The sequence below is a fragment of the Wasmannia auropunctata genome, unplaced genomic scaffold, assembly GCF_000956235.1.
Source record: "Wasmannia auropunctata unplaced genomic scaffold, wasmannia.A_1.0 LD334880.1, whole genome shotgun sequence".
Taxonomy (NCBI): Eukaryota; Metazoa; Arthropoda; class Insecta; order Hymenoptera; family Formicidae; genus Wasmannia; species Wasmannia auropunctata.
Window position 1 is genome coordinate 289794 of NW_012028010.1, and position 17135 is coordinate 306928.

General features: G+C 36.8%; 2 protein-coding genes across 6 annotated transcripts; one reads left to right on the forward strand and one right to left on the reverse strand.

Annotated features, from left to right (window-relative positions):
- Positions 1-7253: 7253 nt before the first annotated feature.
- LOC105457884 (DNA-directed RNA polymerase III subunit RPC7-like) lies at positions 7254-9899 on the reverse strand. 2 transcript variants are annotated; one of them, XM_011702808.1, is made up of 2 exons: positions 9810-9899; positions 7254-8187 (listed from the first exon to the last, which is right to left on the reverse strand). In XM_011702808.1, exon 2 carries the CDS (start codon positions 8159-8161, stop codon positions 7517-7519), a length of 645 nt encoding a protein of 214 aa, XP_011701110.1. In that variant the 5' UTR covers positions 8162-8187; positions 9810-9899; the 3' UTR covers positions 7254-7516. The 2 variants fall into 2 exon arrangements, with proteins under 2 accessions (XP_011701110.1, XP_011701109.1); XM_011702807.1 differs by lacking the exon at positions 9810-9899 and adding an exon at positions 8702-9004.
- A 468-nt stretch (positions 9900-10367) lies between these two features.
- Positions 10368-17135, forward strand: LOC105457885 (probable phosphorylase b kinase regulatory subunit beta). Of its 4 annotated transcripts, none has more exons than XM_011702811.1 (19): positions 10368-10799; positions 10925-11080; positions 11172-11634; positions 11841-12197; positions 12264-12461; positions 12550-12688; positions 12837-13111; positions 13374-13388; positions 13695-13925; positions 14055-14242; positions 14308-14423; positions 14739-14881; positions 14973-15105; positions 15214-15356; positions 15453-15655; positions 15745-15882; positions 15959-16199; positions 16637-16744; positions 16819-17135. In XM_011702811.1, the coding sequence occupies exons 2-19, from the start codon at positions 11043-11045 to the stop codon at positions 16999-17001; spliced, it is 3312 nt and encodes a 1103-aa protein (XP_011701113.1). In that variant the 5' UTR covers positions 10368-10799; positions 10925-11042; the 3' UTR covers positions 17002-17135. The 4 variants fall into 4 exon arrangements, with proteins under 4 accessions (XP_011701113.1, XP_011701112.1, XP_011701111.1 ...); XM_011702810.1 differs by having other exon boundaries at positions 10999-11080; XM_011702809.1 differs by having other exon boundaries at positions 10368-11080.

Sequence of the window (17135 nt, forward strand, 5' to 3'; positions counted from 1 at the left end):
TGCATACACAGACATCTACATAGAAAATAGATTCGCGTCTTTCTTTTTCATTTTTCGACTGACGATTAGTGATTTTATTGCGTTTAGTAGAGTGCAAAAACAGAACACGCAATTATACGTATGAATAAGAAAAAGTATCATTTGCACGCCGTAACTTGGAATAATTTTATACGAAGCGGAGTGATATTTTATATCGCAAATGTCAAGTTCAATTGTTTTTATTTGTACTAACATAGAATATGAAGTAAAACACGTTGTAGCAACAGTTGGTTTCTTCTTCGTGCAAAATTATACCAACGACATTGGATCGTGCAAATGCTCGTTTCATTGTAAACACGACGCGCATACACGCAAACACATATATAGACACACGCGCACTCATCGACATAGAGACGGTGTCTAGACGAATATACGTTTACGTGAAAAACATTAACGTTATATAGGATATTAAAATGATCCCGTGACACGCGGGATCCCATGTAGTTAAGTCCGAATTCTTTTTCCATTGATAAAACTCGAAGCCAAGTATCGAGCCGACAGGTGCAGAGGCGGTGCTTGTCGCTATAAATAAATAAAATCTGGAACGAGTAGCCTTCGAATAATCGCTTCGTGCGTTTTATATAAGTCTATATACGGAATATACAATTATTAATACGTATACACGTATGTATACAATTATGGGATATTATCGCACTCGCGGGTTGTAAACAAAATTCGGCATCTCGCTGAGGATTTCTCAAATCGAATTATTAAATATTATTCTGTGAATATATACATATATATATATATATATATATATATATATATACACATATATTCGCAGAATAATTTTAGATTTTAGATGTCAAATGGTCTGTGAGATGGAATAATTATATATTTATTTATATAAATTTAATATATTAGAATATTTATTTTCTTGCCTATATTTATATCTATATCTTTAATATATTATTATGTATATTGGTTTTGAAATGTTTGGAAATTAACTATTTTCTTCATTTATTTTTGCAAAAAAGACTATCGAAACTAAGAATTATATATATATATATAAATTGAAGGATCTGTGGAATCCTTAGCAGAACCATGAACCAATTTCTTTCGAACAGAGAGAAGATCTCTCTTAACGCGCGTGTTTTCGCGTGTTGTCCACGAAAGAATTTGCTCCATCTTTAAACCGCATCTCGATCGTTTCGCATGTGATTTCATAATTATTGTTAATTTCCGCATTGAAAAATATTATGAAGTAAACGATTCCTCTTGATCGCTTTCAGAATATGATTTTAGATATACGTTTTCTATGCCGCATGTAAATTTATTTTTAATAATTAAATTCTTTTAAAAAATTCAGCCTCGATTAATTATTGAAAAACTGATAAGGATTGATATCTTTTCGTGACAAATCACGATGATAATATTCTAAAAAATCGAGCAGGAATATAGAAAAAAAGTTTTTATTACTTTGCTTTAGAAAATTTATATGAATTCCCAGAAAGTTGAAATAAAAACGACTACTGTGTCACAAGCTTATAATTAGTGGTTTCAAGTAAGGTAAAGAAATCGTATAATTGAATTCGCCAAATATTATGTTGTATTAAAAATATTTTCAGAATCAAAAACGATTAATTTCCGCTTGATCACCATTACAAATATCACGGCGCAAATGGTCGGGAGATGCGAGACACAGGCGTAGTTTCAAAAAATTCACGGCCCAATTTAGTCTTCACTTACGAAAGGAAATGAATTACTGTAGTGAAGCATAGTGTTTTTTCACACTGATTGTGAGTAACATAGCGCATTGAACATCTTCACGATTAAGATTCAATACGAAAGTGTCGCTATATGTATGTGATAATGATGATGATGATGATGATGAAAAAGGAGAAAAATATATATAGAAGATAGCGATAATGATAATAATGATGATAACGACGTGATTTGGTGTTATACTTCGATCGAACGAAACATCAAAATATATAAAGAATGCGCAAATTTCTAAATCGATAGCGAATAGCAAATCGAAATCACGGCATCGAGAGAGGAAAATGACAGGGAACGAAGAATGATGTACGCTACCTATATCCGCTCTGCTATATATTCCGTCTGATTTCATACGCGTAAATATATATTCTTTCATATTTCCTTTTTGGAGACAAACAATAATGACGACGGCGAAGAAGGTCTATACTCGGAGATCGACGACGAGCGAGATTCTTCGTTTGGACTTGCGATAAATATCGAAGATGTGTTTATTAAAAGCAGCGAGTTGAAATCAAAGAGTGCGCGAATGAATAACTCAGTTTAGACTGTATTAAATGACTTAATAGACTTTATTAAATGTGGAATAAGGAAGAAAAAAAAGAAATATCGAAATTCTTTTTGCTCGAGATTTTTTTATTCGAAATTTCATTGAAATTTAAATTATTTTTATTTTAAGTGCAACATTTGACGTAGATAATTTTACTCCGTTTTCATTACTCAAAGTCGGATGAATAATTAAATAAATATTCGAGGAATATTCGCTCGTCGTCGTTCGAAGAACCGCCGCGAGACAGAAAGACGATAATGTCGGAGCTTTTCTCTGTCTCTTCCACGCGCGCGCATACGGTATACACCACACTCCATCCAGATCCACGTCCAAAAGCCAATCAACCGTAGTGAAGCAGCATATATGTAACGATAATAATGATAATGATAATGATACTAAATAATACACAAGACACTAAATATATGAGAGGAACGAAAGTCAGAGCGAACAACTCGACGAAAAACTTGACAGATAAGACAAGGATCCGGACTGATAGGACATCAACACGGGAAAGAAAACGAGAAATGTTGCCTCGATTACCGATTGGTTGCTCGATCCTGAATGCGATTACGACATAACGATTTTGAATGTAAGGGTTACCGTTGACTCGAGCGTAGGGACAAGATAAACAAGTTTCATTCAGCGCATCTAAAGATTTAACTGTTGTGGAAGCTTCAAGTCGATCAGTGATTCCCAGATTTTATATTGCGATACAATATAAAGGAATTGAGATCGATTTAATTTTTTTATGCCCGTCTTGTTTAATTACAAAGAAACAATAATTTTATCTATATTTTAGTCTATTATATATTAAGATTTTCCTTTTGTGATTTAAAACTTGCTTTTACGTGTACGAGCGTCCACGGATGATTAATTACAACACGCGTCCATAAGGAAAATATTTACAACACTTTGATATTTACTTTATTTTTCTCACAATAATTCTAAAGTTATTTGAAAAATATCGAAAAATCTGAGGACCACTGGAACATATTACATCTGCACGAATCGCACAGTAGCGCTTCCCGCTGAAAGTCCATTGCGTAAAAAAGTCGGCCTAATTTTTCATCCAGAGAATAATCTTTTACTTAACATATAGGAATGCGATGGATTATTGAGACATTTTATTGAGTGATAATGTGATCCTTTTTGTACCTTCGCCTTTCGGCTTTCGATGTCGCGTTTGTAACGCAAAAGTTAAGTATTCTTATTCAACGTTGAAAGAATTGTTAGCGAAGTACTGAATTAACGAAAAAACACACACAAAATGACAAAAAAAGCATGACACCTAGAAATAAGTCGCGCGATTCCGATTCGTGAAACTCGAGATAATTCACCCAACTACGATACTGCATATATGAACAAAATGTCGACGACCTTTTCCTTTCCAAAATTGCGACATGAAATTGCGCATCTAAAGAACGTTTGAAGTACATTAAAAAAAAAAAGATTAAAAAGTCAGGGCAACATTCAATTGTTGCCACGACGCTTTTCAGACGTTCTTTTCGTTTGAATTTTCAAATTCCCATGATAGGAGCTGTCATCGTCACCGATTGTTACATCACAGACACGAAACGCTTCGCAGCATCATTCGAGTGAATGACGAAAAGGGCTCCGGCCCCCGAATTTCGTTTGCCGATGCAATCCCTGCAAATGCGATTATTGCCCCTCTGCGATCCCCCTTTATCGCGAGCACCCACTTGACATTCGGCCTGGCATTTGGGTTGAATCGCGTTAATAGCTCCGCTCACGTCGATCTGTTCAACAGGAAGTTTCAATCGATTTCAGAGACAGAAAGTTCTCTTATCACTACAAAAATTTCTACTAAATACTAATAAATTTACTATCACAAAAGTAATGAAAATAAATGTTTCTATTATACTCTATAAAGATTTTAATTGTTCCAATTAATTTTATCTTGCTCCACGTTATTTCTCTTTCTCATAAACTGGACTTGTAAAGTCATCGTGATCTTAAATGTATATGACAGCGGTATTTAATTTATTAAACGCTTTTGCGACTCAAACGAGACAGGTTTTCCTCGTTTTTTTTTTTTCATTTCGCAGTGAAGATTTGAGCGATTCGTTAATGTCGTATAGTGAAACTGTATAAGCATATATGGCTTGTAATCGATATTTGTTTTTTTTTTTTTTTCAAACATGTGAAGAAGTATCTCAAGCTCACACTGCCCGTCCGAGTACAGAAGCAGACCTGTCCTGTGATTTTTCAGAACGTCACGCCGCACGAATTAGATTGCGATTCGATCCGAGAGAAATGACGTTTCCCCAATTGTCCAAAACGACCAAAAGCGAAAGCAAATATTACATCCATCATCTTTATCGTTAACATCTTCATCAATATTGCTCCGTTCGTATCGAGTCGATAAATTTATTTGTAAGCACTTCTTAAAATATCAAACTGCGAGATACATCGTTTTTTCTAGATTTGCGAGCGATAAGAGATACCTAAATTCTGGTATCTGAGTTGCAATTGGAGCGTGTTTGAGCGAGACTTATGCGCTCGTAATTACCTAATCACACATGCTGTGGATGTATATTATCATTTCCGAAGATACGCTTTTTGCTCTTTTTCGTATTTCTAGTCTGAGCACACTTGATTATTGTGATGAAAATATAAGTAAGGAGAGCTATGAAAAGGCTGTCTGAGCAGAATATATGTAGTTCCTTAAAATATTCTATATGTTTTTTCGCCATCCTTTTTCGTTGACGAAAGGAAGATGATAATTGTTATGAATAATTACTGAAAATATGAATTTTTATCGATTGTTTTAGCAAGACAAACTTTTTATCGCGACAAATTAGAGTGCTGGACATGCTAATTGTATTGCCGCTTCTGATTCCACAAAGTGTTAGAAAGGAGATTTTTCTCTCGAGATAAGACGAAGAATCTGAGGTAATTTCCGAAAAGAATCGATTTTGCTAATGGACATTATAGACATTAATGAAAATGACATGCCGTAGAAGTGCGCGAATGAGAAATCTCAAAAATTCGAATGTAAATACATTTCAAATATATAATCAAGTACGTAATCTCATTAACTCGATTATATATAATTAATTTTTGGAGAATTTACAATGTCTTTCGGACAGTCGCCGAGTGCACGATCGCCAAAACGTCAAATGATTTTTTGCCTCACCCATAATATAAGTAATAATTATCTATTATAATGCAACGAAAAGTAAATCGAGAAACGTGATCGTAAAAAAAATATTGTAACAATTAAATAATTACAAATAATTCCAAATTAATTTCCTAGGAATCCAATCGATGACTCTTACGCGACTTCACATCGAAATTTTATCTTGTTTCATTAAAAACGATTCACGAACGATATAATATACCGATTCGTTAGTGAATAAATTTGATCGTTAATTAGCTTTATTTCATTTATTACGATGTGCGAATTAATTCAACCGTGCGTTTATTATTTCAATTGTATGCAATTCGACAAATCTAATTAAAAGTGAAAACCACTTAAATCGCTTAATGCGAAGGGCATAAAATTTAGTCACGTCAGCCGTTCCCTATTAAAATATCAAACGAAATGTCCCTCTTCTTTGATATACCATTTTGAAGATTCTTCCAAATTATATTTTCGCACCACACTCAATATCAAAACGCAAAGCGTAGTGTGTCGAAATTATAATTCCTAACAATCTTATCAATTGTTTTGTTCAAGAAACGTAAAAGATGAGTTATTTTTTACACACATAATTCCATATGCATAATTTCATATATGGCTCATTATAGGTAATCAAATTCAAATCGTTTGCGATAACTTTCAAACGTTTTGTTAGACTTTGTAACTTGGAACGACTTGTTCGGTCGAACAGTACCGAATTTATATAATATAATTTAGGTAGAAAAAGTTACAACGAACGAAATCGTTTATTCGATTTACTGCCAAATCGCGACACTCATAAACTCGCATCGCGTCTAACGGAAAAAAAAAACTTTCATTTCTTCTCGTATTTACCGTTTTTGTTATTTATTGCAAAGGATTCGAGTTTCTCAGTAGTCCGAAGATATCCTCTGATCGCGGACTTGATCTTGAAGAACGACGAACGATCCAACAGCTAGAAGTCTCTTTCGGGGGCTCGAAAGACTTTTTCTCTGCAAGATTTAATTTTTATTTCGTTCTTATAATACACGGATTTTTAAAACGCATAATTCGCGGACGGCGATTCATTCCATAAACAAAGGAAAAATTAAAAAAAATATATATAGGTATATATAAACGGGAAAGATGAAATCATACCGAAACTTAACGAAGTATGCATAACAAGTATTATAAACGCTACGGTATTTTTGCGTATATACATACCGCTCCTTTATCCTTCCACTCCCTGCCTCTCCCTTTTTCTATATCCCCAGTCATCCGCCTCAAGAAACTTTGGCCGCGTTCAGTAGAATGTTTATTTTGCAACTATCGAAAGAGAATTTTCTCTTCCCTGAAATATAGAACTATTATTTTAGATCTAAAAGTATAATTCAATCAGCGCGAAGCGCTCACTAAGCGCTGACTTCTACTGAACGCGACCATCGCGTTTGTATTATTATTATTCGATGGCATCACAGTCATTTATTACAATTGCAGATTATTGTGGCTATATATATTATATAAATATATTATATATTAGAAATTGTAAAATACTCGAATAAAAAAAAAACACGCCGACGCTTCCTGTGATTTCTAGACTGTTTTAATCGTCACGCCGCGCGTTCCCCAACTTGTATTCATACGTAACAACGACGAATCTTCCTTTCATTTCCTATCAATAACGAGAAGATAGTGAAAAAAAAAGCCAAACACAATAAATGTGTTAGCGTCTCGTTGCTATTTGAAACTTAGAACCGCAACGTTACCGATAAAGAATCTGTTCTAATAAAAAAAAAACAAAGAAATAAAAGATGATAACCAACGTTATGCCACTTATTCAATCTGTATTTATATTTAATGAGCCACGCGATTTTTGTTCAGTTTAACTCGCGGCTATTCAGGGTTTTCTCCGAATAGAAATTTCATGCAAAATTTTAGATGACACACAACAATCCGATTTTATTAAATAAAATAATAAAAACACATATGAGATTTATATTTACATGATTTGCAGCTCGTTAGAGTCCTGAAAACAGATCGCCAATACCAAGAGATATAAAAAAAATTTTCCAACATATCCTACGCAAGGTTTATCCGTCGAAACATTGATCGTCATCATTGTCATCTTCGCTATAGTAATTGTCGCCATTCTCGAAGTATTCAAGCACGTAGTCAGTCCCATCGTCCATCTCGTCTTCTTCTTCTTCCTTTACACGCTCTTCCGTCTCCTTTTCTTCGTCGTTCTCCTCATCCTTTTCCTCTTTTTCCTCTTCTTCCGCAGTTTGCTGCGTGCTTTCTTTTTTCTCCAATTCCGCCAGTTTCTTCGCAATATCCACCTCCTTCTTCTTCCTGCTAGATCCCACGTTCGGGTTGGGGATTTTTGGTTTTTTCGACGTTCTCAATTCAGCTGGCATTAAATCCCAGTCATGATAGGCCTCGTAGGCCGTATCATCGTTAGCCTCCTCGAAATCCTCACAATACCGCTCGATGTCTTCGTTTTTTACGGCAAGTGTCACATAATTTGGGGACTCACGCATATATTCCGTGAAATCCCTCTTGAGCTCCACCAGGTAGCTCATTTCTGCGGTCATCTCGATAGGTGGAGGCTTCCGCTCCAACGGGGGGTAACATGGCGATGGTTGCAGAACTGGAGCTGGTAACGACTCTCCTTTAGAAGCGCCCAACTGATCCATGGAAAAGGACATAGCAGGCTTTCCTCTACCGCGTCCTGCCATTGTTTTACTAGGTTCCGCTAAGTCTTCTACGTAAAAAAAAAAAATTTTAGCAATATATCCGAAGATCTAGATTAGAGGATCGTGCAACATTTCTTTAAAAAAAATTGAGTGACAAAATGAATAAATCAAACCAATTTTACAGATAGCTTTACGAACAAACTTATATTCTAATTCAAAATTACAATTCTCTTCAGCAATAAATAAAAAAAAGATCAATCAAATAAAAATTTAAAGTAATACAAAGACTCTTTTTAAATAAATCCAATAACATTAACGGACTGTAGAGCCAAGCTGGAATTATCGCTGATAATATTTTTAATAACAATGATATAGCAATATCCATATGTATTGATAAACAATATATCTCAGACAAACGACTTTATAATAACGGTTTTCTTCAGTGCACACAAAGTGTATAATTATAACCAAACAAATTGAATTGAAATCACATGAAAAATTGAGATACATTTGCATTAGACTACCACCTATCACCACTACATACAATTATCTTTTGTAATAAATGTATCGTCATTCACTAACGATTGTTTCTTATGGTCACTCTGTGTATCATCCGTTAGCGGTTTGTTCTTATTTGGCCAGATTGACTTTTGCTTGGCAGTTGACAGATGAAGATAAAGAAGAAGATTTTGTCTTATGGTCACTGTGTGTATCATCCGTTAGCGACTTCTTCTTATTTGACCGGATTGACTTTCGCTTTGCAGATGAAGAAGAAGATTTTGTCTTATGGTTACTGTCTGTGTCATCAGTATATTGACAATGATAATGATTGTCACTCATATTGAAATTAGTAGTGTGAGCTCGTTGAAACAAAAAATATCCAATCTGCATGTAATTTAAATAGATGTTAAGCGTAAACTGTTGACAAGATATTATTTTAAAAAAACGAAAATACATACTCCTGTACCCGAATATCTTAAGAAAATGTGTATACTAGTGATGCTTAAACCAAAATGAGACACAGGACATTATGTTCTAATGGCTGAGCGGCATGCGGAGGGGATGTAGGATTAAATGAGGGAAAGAAGATCCAGACTGTGTTCCGTTTGGCGCTTACAGCGTTTGCTTATGAGCATCATTTGTGTTTGACATTTAATAAACAACAAGGTGGAAGTGATGCTATGAGCGTTATAAGCGCCAAACCGAATGCAGCTCTAGTATTGGAAGATACGCATCTGAAAGCATTTTTGTATCATTCCATTTATTGACTTCTAGATTTTAATGTACACCATTTCAGATGTATTTTTCTTTACTCAAGAAGACTCTTTATCCAAGATTTCTATCTGATTTCTATCTGATTATAACGCGAAGCGAGATTCCACGTGAGCACGGACGCAAGTGGTCACACGGTGTGCGTCACGCACGTGGTTTTAAGGTATCTTAACCTAAAAGGATCGAAAACTCTAGCCCATTTTAATGTCTCGCTTTTCCGTCAGATTTTTTTCTTCATTTCGTATAAAAACGCGTTAAACGGGCCTGATTTCATCAACACGTCGTTGAACTGAATAATCATCGGACGGCATTCGCGGTTTCATTCGTGCCTTCAAACTTTCGTCCGCAAGGGACCGGATCTTTCCAGTACAATCCTAACCTTACATCTCGGAAAATTGTTCGGACTAATTCTACTTACCTTAAACTGCGATAGCTGTTTTATTGCTCCTCTTCTCGAGCTCCTCTTGCTTAACGCGAAAGACCTCCCGATCGTATATCACTTTGATCACGAGGGAGCAGGAGGGACATGTAACCTCCACCTCGCCGGCGGCCAGCTCGGCAATGGATATCTGGAACTGATCGCCGCACGGGCAGGGGTAGTAATAGACCTCCTCGTCCTCGTCGTACTCGAAATCCTCGATCTCCACTTCGTCGTAATAATCTATTCGTGGCATAGCTGCTGCTTCGGTCGACCGCTCGCACTGTCAACTCACAGGCCCACCGTCTCTCTCAGGATTCTGAGTCTGAGAATTCCCAACCTAAAAACGGAGGTTACGACACTACGCCTCTCGCTACCCCTCGTCGAGATCTACGAACTACGCTTTACTTGAAAAGCTGCGTTCAGCAAAGCAAGTTCAGCGAGCGCTCAATGATTCTTCAATACGATTGGCTCTTGCCTTCAAGTTCTTCGCTGGTCCAACAAGTGTAGACCAATCGAATTAAAGAATCGGCTCGCTGATCAGCTGACTGAAGGCTGTGATCTGTGAAAAAGTGTGTTTCACGCATGAGTACGCGTGATGTATTATTTTTATTCATCGTATTATTTTTAACGGCATCGTAAGTGCGTTCGGAAGACGGTGCTAGCGCTACTAGTGTCGTTCTAGCTCTGTCGTTCGTTAGACATAAAACAGAGATCGAAAGACACAAGTAGCAAAAATGATGAATCAATCAAACGCAGCCAGCCCACGTGTGAGACGGAATGCTGCAGCCTGGATGATCTCTCGCACAACTCCCCTTTGAACCCTCTGACCTTACGTGACTTTCTGCACCGATAAAAAAAAAAAGCTCGTTTCTCCTGCTTCTGTGCACGACCAGCTGGCCTTCAATCGAGAGAAGAGAATTCAAGGACCGCTCAAGGACATCGGGCTGAACTTGCCAAGGAGAATGAACTGTTTTGTTGACTATTTAAGTAAATGTTAAATAATGAAATTTATAGTTCAGTGAGATATTACGTCAACGAATGCACATAACTATTAATAGTGTAACGTGTATTTTGAAATGTACTGAGAATCTGTAACACATGTGTGATTACAGATTGCAGATTCGCAGTACCGTCAGTACATTTTGAAATGCCGTATGTATACATATAAGAACTTGTGTGTCTGTAGGTATATATTAAAATCAAAAATAGCTTGCTCATATTTTGAATAAAATGGCCACTTCAGTGACGGCATCGTCGAGCGCGAAGAGGTATGTGATCTTGTCGGAATTGAGAGGAAATACAATTGATGCGGAGAGGGGGATTTTTTATGAAGTTGATTAATTTACGCTCTTGTTGCAGAATCACGCAGATCAGGAATATACGACAAGGAAGCGTGATAGACATAGACGCCGATATGTTTCTCAAGATATCCAACTACGAGGACACTGTCAAACAGTTGGACATATATTACGGTATCGTCAAGAGGCAATTGCTGCGCTATCAGAGCTGCATAACCGGCCTGTTCCCGCAGATCTCGAACGACCGGAGGGTCGGCAGCGTGCGCGAAAGTATATACTGCGCGGCAGCGATATGGAGCCTGTACCAGGCGTACAGACGCATAGACGACGATCGCGGAAAGTCGTACGAGCTGGGACAGTCCGCGGTGAAGTGCATGCGGGGTATCCTGGAGTGTTGGATAAAGCAGTCCTCCAGAATAGAGCTTTTCAAGAAGAATCAGTGCGACCGTTACGCGTTGCACTGCAAGTTCCACTTGGACACTGGCGATGAGATCTACAAGGATGCCGATTATCATCACTTGCAAGTAAGCGCGTTCAATAATGATTTCTTAAATATGCACTTCTGCAAGACACTAGTTTCGCAAATATAGAGGAAATATGTAATTTATTCTCACCTAAAAATATATTACGATAAAATAACATAATTTGAAGTTGTATGATGTGTTCTCAATTGTTATAACGATTGGAATGTTCACTTAATGATTGCAAATATTTGTTCTGCCCCGTGCAGATAGACATCGTGTCTCTTTACCTGATATTTCTGGTGCAAATGATCTCCTCTGGTCTACAAATTGTATATACACAAGACGAAGTGGCCTTTGTGCAAAATCTGGTGTACTACGTCGAGAGAGCGTACCGTACGCCGGATTACGGTATGTGGGAACGTGGAAGTCGCTACAACGACGGAACACCCGAGATCCACGCCAGCTCCATCGGAATCGCCAAGAGCGCGCTGGAGGCGATTAACGGCTGTAACTTGTTTGGCGAAAAAGGTGCATCTTGGTCTGTGATATATGTCGATATTGACGCTCACAATCGCAATCGTAGTATTTTCGAGACAATGCTTCCAAGAGAGTCCAGCTCGAAAGTAAGCAATCTCAATCGCGTGAAAGTCGCACGGGCCGAATTTTTACAGCAGATTCTAAATTTCTAGAGCGTGGACGTGGCTCTGCTGCCAACGATATCCTTCCCCGCCTTCGCGACTCACGAGGAGGTGCTGTACAACGAAACGAAAGCGAGCATAGTCCGCAGGCTGAAAGGCAATTATGGCTTCAAACGATTCGGAAGAGACGGCTTCAAAACCGTACTGGAGGACAAGCAGCGACGATATTACAAAGCTGGGGAGATCAAGGTGTTGTGTTATTTACGGCATTCGACGACTTTTCGAGAAATTGACTTGAGAATTTTAATAGAATAACCGATGCCTCTTGCTTCAACAGGATTTCGACAACATCGAGTGTGAATGGCCATTGTTTTACATCTTCATGATAATAGATGGTGTATACAAGAGTCTAACGGAACAAGTGGAAGAGTATCAAAATTTATTGAAAACAAGAGTCCACAAGGATTTGAACGGAGGTTCTCTATCTCTCGATAAATAGTATATCATATTTCACCTTTAACTTCAAACAATACCTGTTACGCAAACATCTTTTTGTAAATTGTCTTTTCGATAATTGTATAATTACGAATCGCAGAAATAAGATTTATTTTGCATGATTTATAGATCCGGTGATCCCCATGTACTATTATGTACCCGTGGAAAATTTGGAAGCTGAAAGAAACGAGCCGTGCAGCGCTTATCGGCTACCCAGCGATGAGGGGAGAGGCCCTAAGACTGTGGATCAAGATACGCCCATATACTTATGGAATCAGGCTATGTTCGTAATTGCGCAGCTACTCACCGCCGGCCTTTTGCACATCAACGAATTAGATCCGATACGTCGATACCTTCCGTCGTATAATCGTCCGAGGCGAGCAGGAAGATATTCTGCTTTCCAGGTAAAAGCAAAGAAAATGTATATACATGTGTATTAATCAATTACTCTGATTGATTTTGAATAATCGTAGCAAATCTCAAAAACAGAAATTTGTTTAATTCTCTATGTCTTTGCTCTGAAATTAAGTGACATACGTAATTTTTAATATAAATTGTGTGTACTGACAATGATTTTGAGAGAAACTTAATTGTTTTAAATTTAATAAATTTTCATAACTCATACATAATTACAAGCTAATAATTTTTTTGTTGTATTCTACACAGGCAAAACCCACTATTGTAAGTAATTTAAAGTATATGCCTGCTGATATGATAGTACAGTGTATGTAGTAACATGCACTATTTTTTTTGTCGGTTGATTTATCTGTGAAGTTATACAATATCTCAGCATGTGTTTCTCGTATGCCATCTTATGATTTATATAATAAGCTTCTCGATTAAGCTTGTCACGAATTTGTACAGAGTTACATACACGCTAGTTAAAATTTGGAAAAATGACTGCTATTTTTATTACATAATATGACTCCAGAAATATCCCCCATGTTGCATGTGATTTATGAGCACTGCTGTACTTTTGTATACCAGGGCACTCATACCGACCTAGTAGTACAAATCGTTCTGATCGCAGAATCTATGCGATTGCAAGCCATGATGGCCACATATGGCATTCAGACACAAACGCCGCATGAGGTCGAGCCCGTTCAGATTCTGTCGTCTACCCAGCTAGTGAAGGTTTACCAAAAGTTAGGAGTGAACAAGAAGTTGGATCTTCAGGGGCGACCCGCGCGGCCTATAGGCTCTTTGGGTACAAGCAAGGTGCGTGTAATTTTATATGTTTATATTTTTTCCTGGAAAAAATAAAAATATAAAGCTCGTATGCATAATATATTTATCTTGCGTGATGTGTAAAATAACGCTGACAGACGAATTCTTTTACATGTACAGGTGTACAGAGTCTGTGGGATGACGGTGCTCTGTTACCCTTTGATCTTCGAAGTGTCTGAGTTTTATTTATACAGAGACATGGCTCTGCTGATCGATGACATCAAGACGGAATTGCAATTCGTAGGCAAGTACTGGCGTCTGTCTGGCCGACCCACTGTGTGTCTTTTGATACGAGAGGAACACATGCGGTAAGTTCGAACACATTTATGAATAGCTTGTAAGAATTGGCTTATTTTGACAAAAATTTGTTTAGAGATCCGCAATTTAAAAAGATGTTAGACCTTTTTGCGATGCTGAAAAAAGGCTATTGCGACAAGACGAAAGTACGCATCGGCCGGCTGCAAAATTTGATCTCATCTTCTTGCATCGGTAATATTTCGTATAAGATTAGTCTCTGCATAAAGCAAATAGCTTTATAAAAAAACTAGCTTGATTTTAACATTAATAACAAAGTTTAGCATAATCTTTAAAATAATAATTTTATAATATATATATTTTAATATATATATCTTATTACATTTTTTTATAATAATGAAATGACTATTGCATAATACTATTTTTTAATTAAAAAAATAAAATATAAAAGGTAAAAAATCGATATCTATTAGTTCTTCTACGATTAAGCTACTCTTTTGCGTGTCATTATGTATGATATTCACAGTAATTCATGTTAATTATACACAGAGCACTTGGACTTTGTAAATACTATGGAAACAGATCTGGACTTGACACAGTTTCAACAACTGCAGCACGATTATATTGGCTATCAGAGTCTCACGGATGTCCCAAAGGCTATCGCCTACTCCGAAAGCATCAAGGACTATTCTGTACGAAATCATGTTAAAAACTATTTTAAAGGCTACACTTAAGTTCTGAATTGAGCGAAAGCAATTGACAACCGATAATCCCGTTTTTCAGCATATGATGAATGAATCTCTTGGTAACATATTCAATGAACTTCGCAATAGTATTGGCTTGTACGCTAAATGCCAGTTATATGGTATTTTGATAAAACGAGAAGGAATTTATTACGAGATCAATGGAGTGACAGGTATTTTATATCTTACTTTTTTCTCTTATTTATGGACTTTATCTCCAATTTATGATTTTAGATTTTAGAGATTCATTCAATTGTTTTTTTTTTTAAATTATGTTTCAGTTTGTGATAATTTGAGAGCATTATATCAACAGGCTGGATCCTTAAGGTTCTGGATGGCCGTACGTTATTGCAGCAGTCTACTGAATCACACAGTAGACAGCATCAGTCCTTTTATCACGGGTGTACTAGTCAAAGGAAAACAGGTATTGAAAAAATAAATATAGAGACTCTAAATTCAATAGATTCAAAATTTTTCAACTCTCGAAATTTATTGTCAAGTCTATTGTTAATGGTGTTAGATCGCGGTGGGAGTGATTGGGCAGAAAGAAACGGTATTTGACAAACCTATGACGCCGACGGAAATACAGTCGGTGATGTATTCCACGATACAGCCGCACAATGTGGTGCAGGCCGTGCTGCAACAAGAGATCCTGCTGTATTGCGGTAGACTTATCGGTACTAATCCAGAGATGTTCAAAGGCATATTGAAAATACGCATCGGGTAGAACATCAATCTTTTTTACAATGATTTTTAGACGTTACTATACAAAGATTATTAACCATCATTAACCGTTATTCAAAAACGTTCAGGTGGGTCTTGGAAGCGATGAAACTTTACCTGCAGATGCTTGTGAAGGATGCCAAGCCGATTGAGAATTACAGTCCTTACGAAATCCGACAGTTCCTTATTAAAGTACTGACAGTGAAAGACTGGGCTCATGAAGAAAAGTATGTCGGTCAATTTACATTGTAACTTTTGAAAAGAGATTCAATGTTTATTGATATATTTATCTATTGCCGATAGCCTCACGGTGCTCGGTCGCCGAAAAATCGAAGGTTGCTTGTGTAGAGTGCCGGCACACTTCTACAATCAAGTATGGGATGTCCTGATGCGCTGTCCCGGCGGTATCGTGGTGAACAGGCAGGAACTTCCTCAGCAAACCACATTGTCCAGCATGACTCGTTCTGAGCTCACGTTTGCCCTACTCGTGGAATCCTTGTTGAATCACATACAGCTACCAGAATATCGGCAGGGCATAGTCGAAGTAAGTAATCGATTTTTATTGTATACTTTTTCTCGCTTTTTTTTCTATTCATATACGTGAAATATGTTAAATGTACGATAGATCGCGCAATTAAATGAAACAGAAATAATGTTATATTAAGTATATGTATAATTATTTACACATTTAATTTATACATTATTTATAAAATTATAGAAAATATTGTAAAATTGCACAGAAAATTTAAAATAAATATCGTAAAAAATCCAGAATATCGCGAAGTAATTAAATGTGTATTGAAAAATAGTAAAAACGATGAGGAAGTCAAATGCAAGAAATACAAGAAATTTAAAACTATAAACGATTAAACGGAGCAATATATATATGGGGGGAAAAAATAAAAAGATTAAAAAATACAAAAACCAAGTGTTTACGTTACATTTCAAACGAAAATAATAGCTACAATTGTATGGTTACAGCTCTTGAGTATCATGTCGACTATTCTGCTTCGAAATCCAGAATTGAGCTTCCAGAAACAGCTAGATCTCAATCAGATCGTGGAAGACAGCTTTATCATGTACTGTAAGGTAATACACGTGTGCTGCACATGACATTGTATTACCTTTTCAAAAACTTCCATGCGTGTGTTGTATGTTCGCAGGATCACAATTTATCAAATGTCGACGACAAATCGTTTTTCTTCTCCGCGCATTATTCGGTGACCACGGGATATCTCGCGAGGGCCATAGTCAACAACGTTCTCACCGGCGGCTGCGTGACAACTATCGTGGATCCCACTGACGGCGTCATTGAATCGCCCCGAGAAATGTGTAAAATTACATAACACAACTCGATCATCGACATTAAACTTGAGATTATTTAAGGTTAGCAAGAAAATTGTATATATATGTAGATGCAATATATCTCGTTGTGTATATATGTATATTGCCTTGTTGACATAAAGCAACGATATAATAA

Bases quoted from the DNA above. Each gene is read 5' to 3' on its own strand.
- LOC105457884 (XM_011702807.1), bottom strand. From the start codon at position 8,732: ATGATACACAGAGTGACCATAAGAAACAATC. The intron at 8,188-8,701 runs GTTAGTGAATGA...TTTTTTACGTAG, and splicing joins AGTGACCATAAGAAACAATC to AAGACTTAGCGGAACCTAGT.
- LOC105457885 (XM_011702809.1), top strand. From the start codon at position 11,043: ATGGCCACTTCAGTGACGGCATCGTCGAGCGCGAAGAG. The intron at 15,656-15,744 runs GTAGAACATCAA...AAAAACGTTCAG, and splicing joins ATATTGAAAATACGCATCGG to GTGGGTCTTGGAAGCGATGA. The intron at 16,200-16,636 runs GTAAGTAATCGA...GTATGGTTACAG, and splicing joins ATCGGCAGGGCATAGTCGAA to CTCTTGAGTATCATGTCGAC.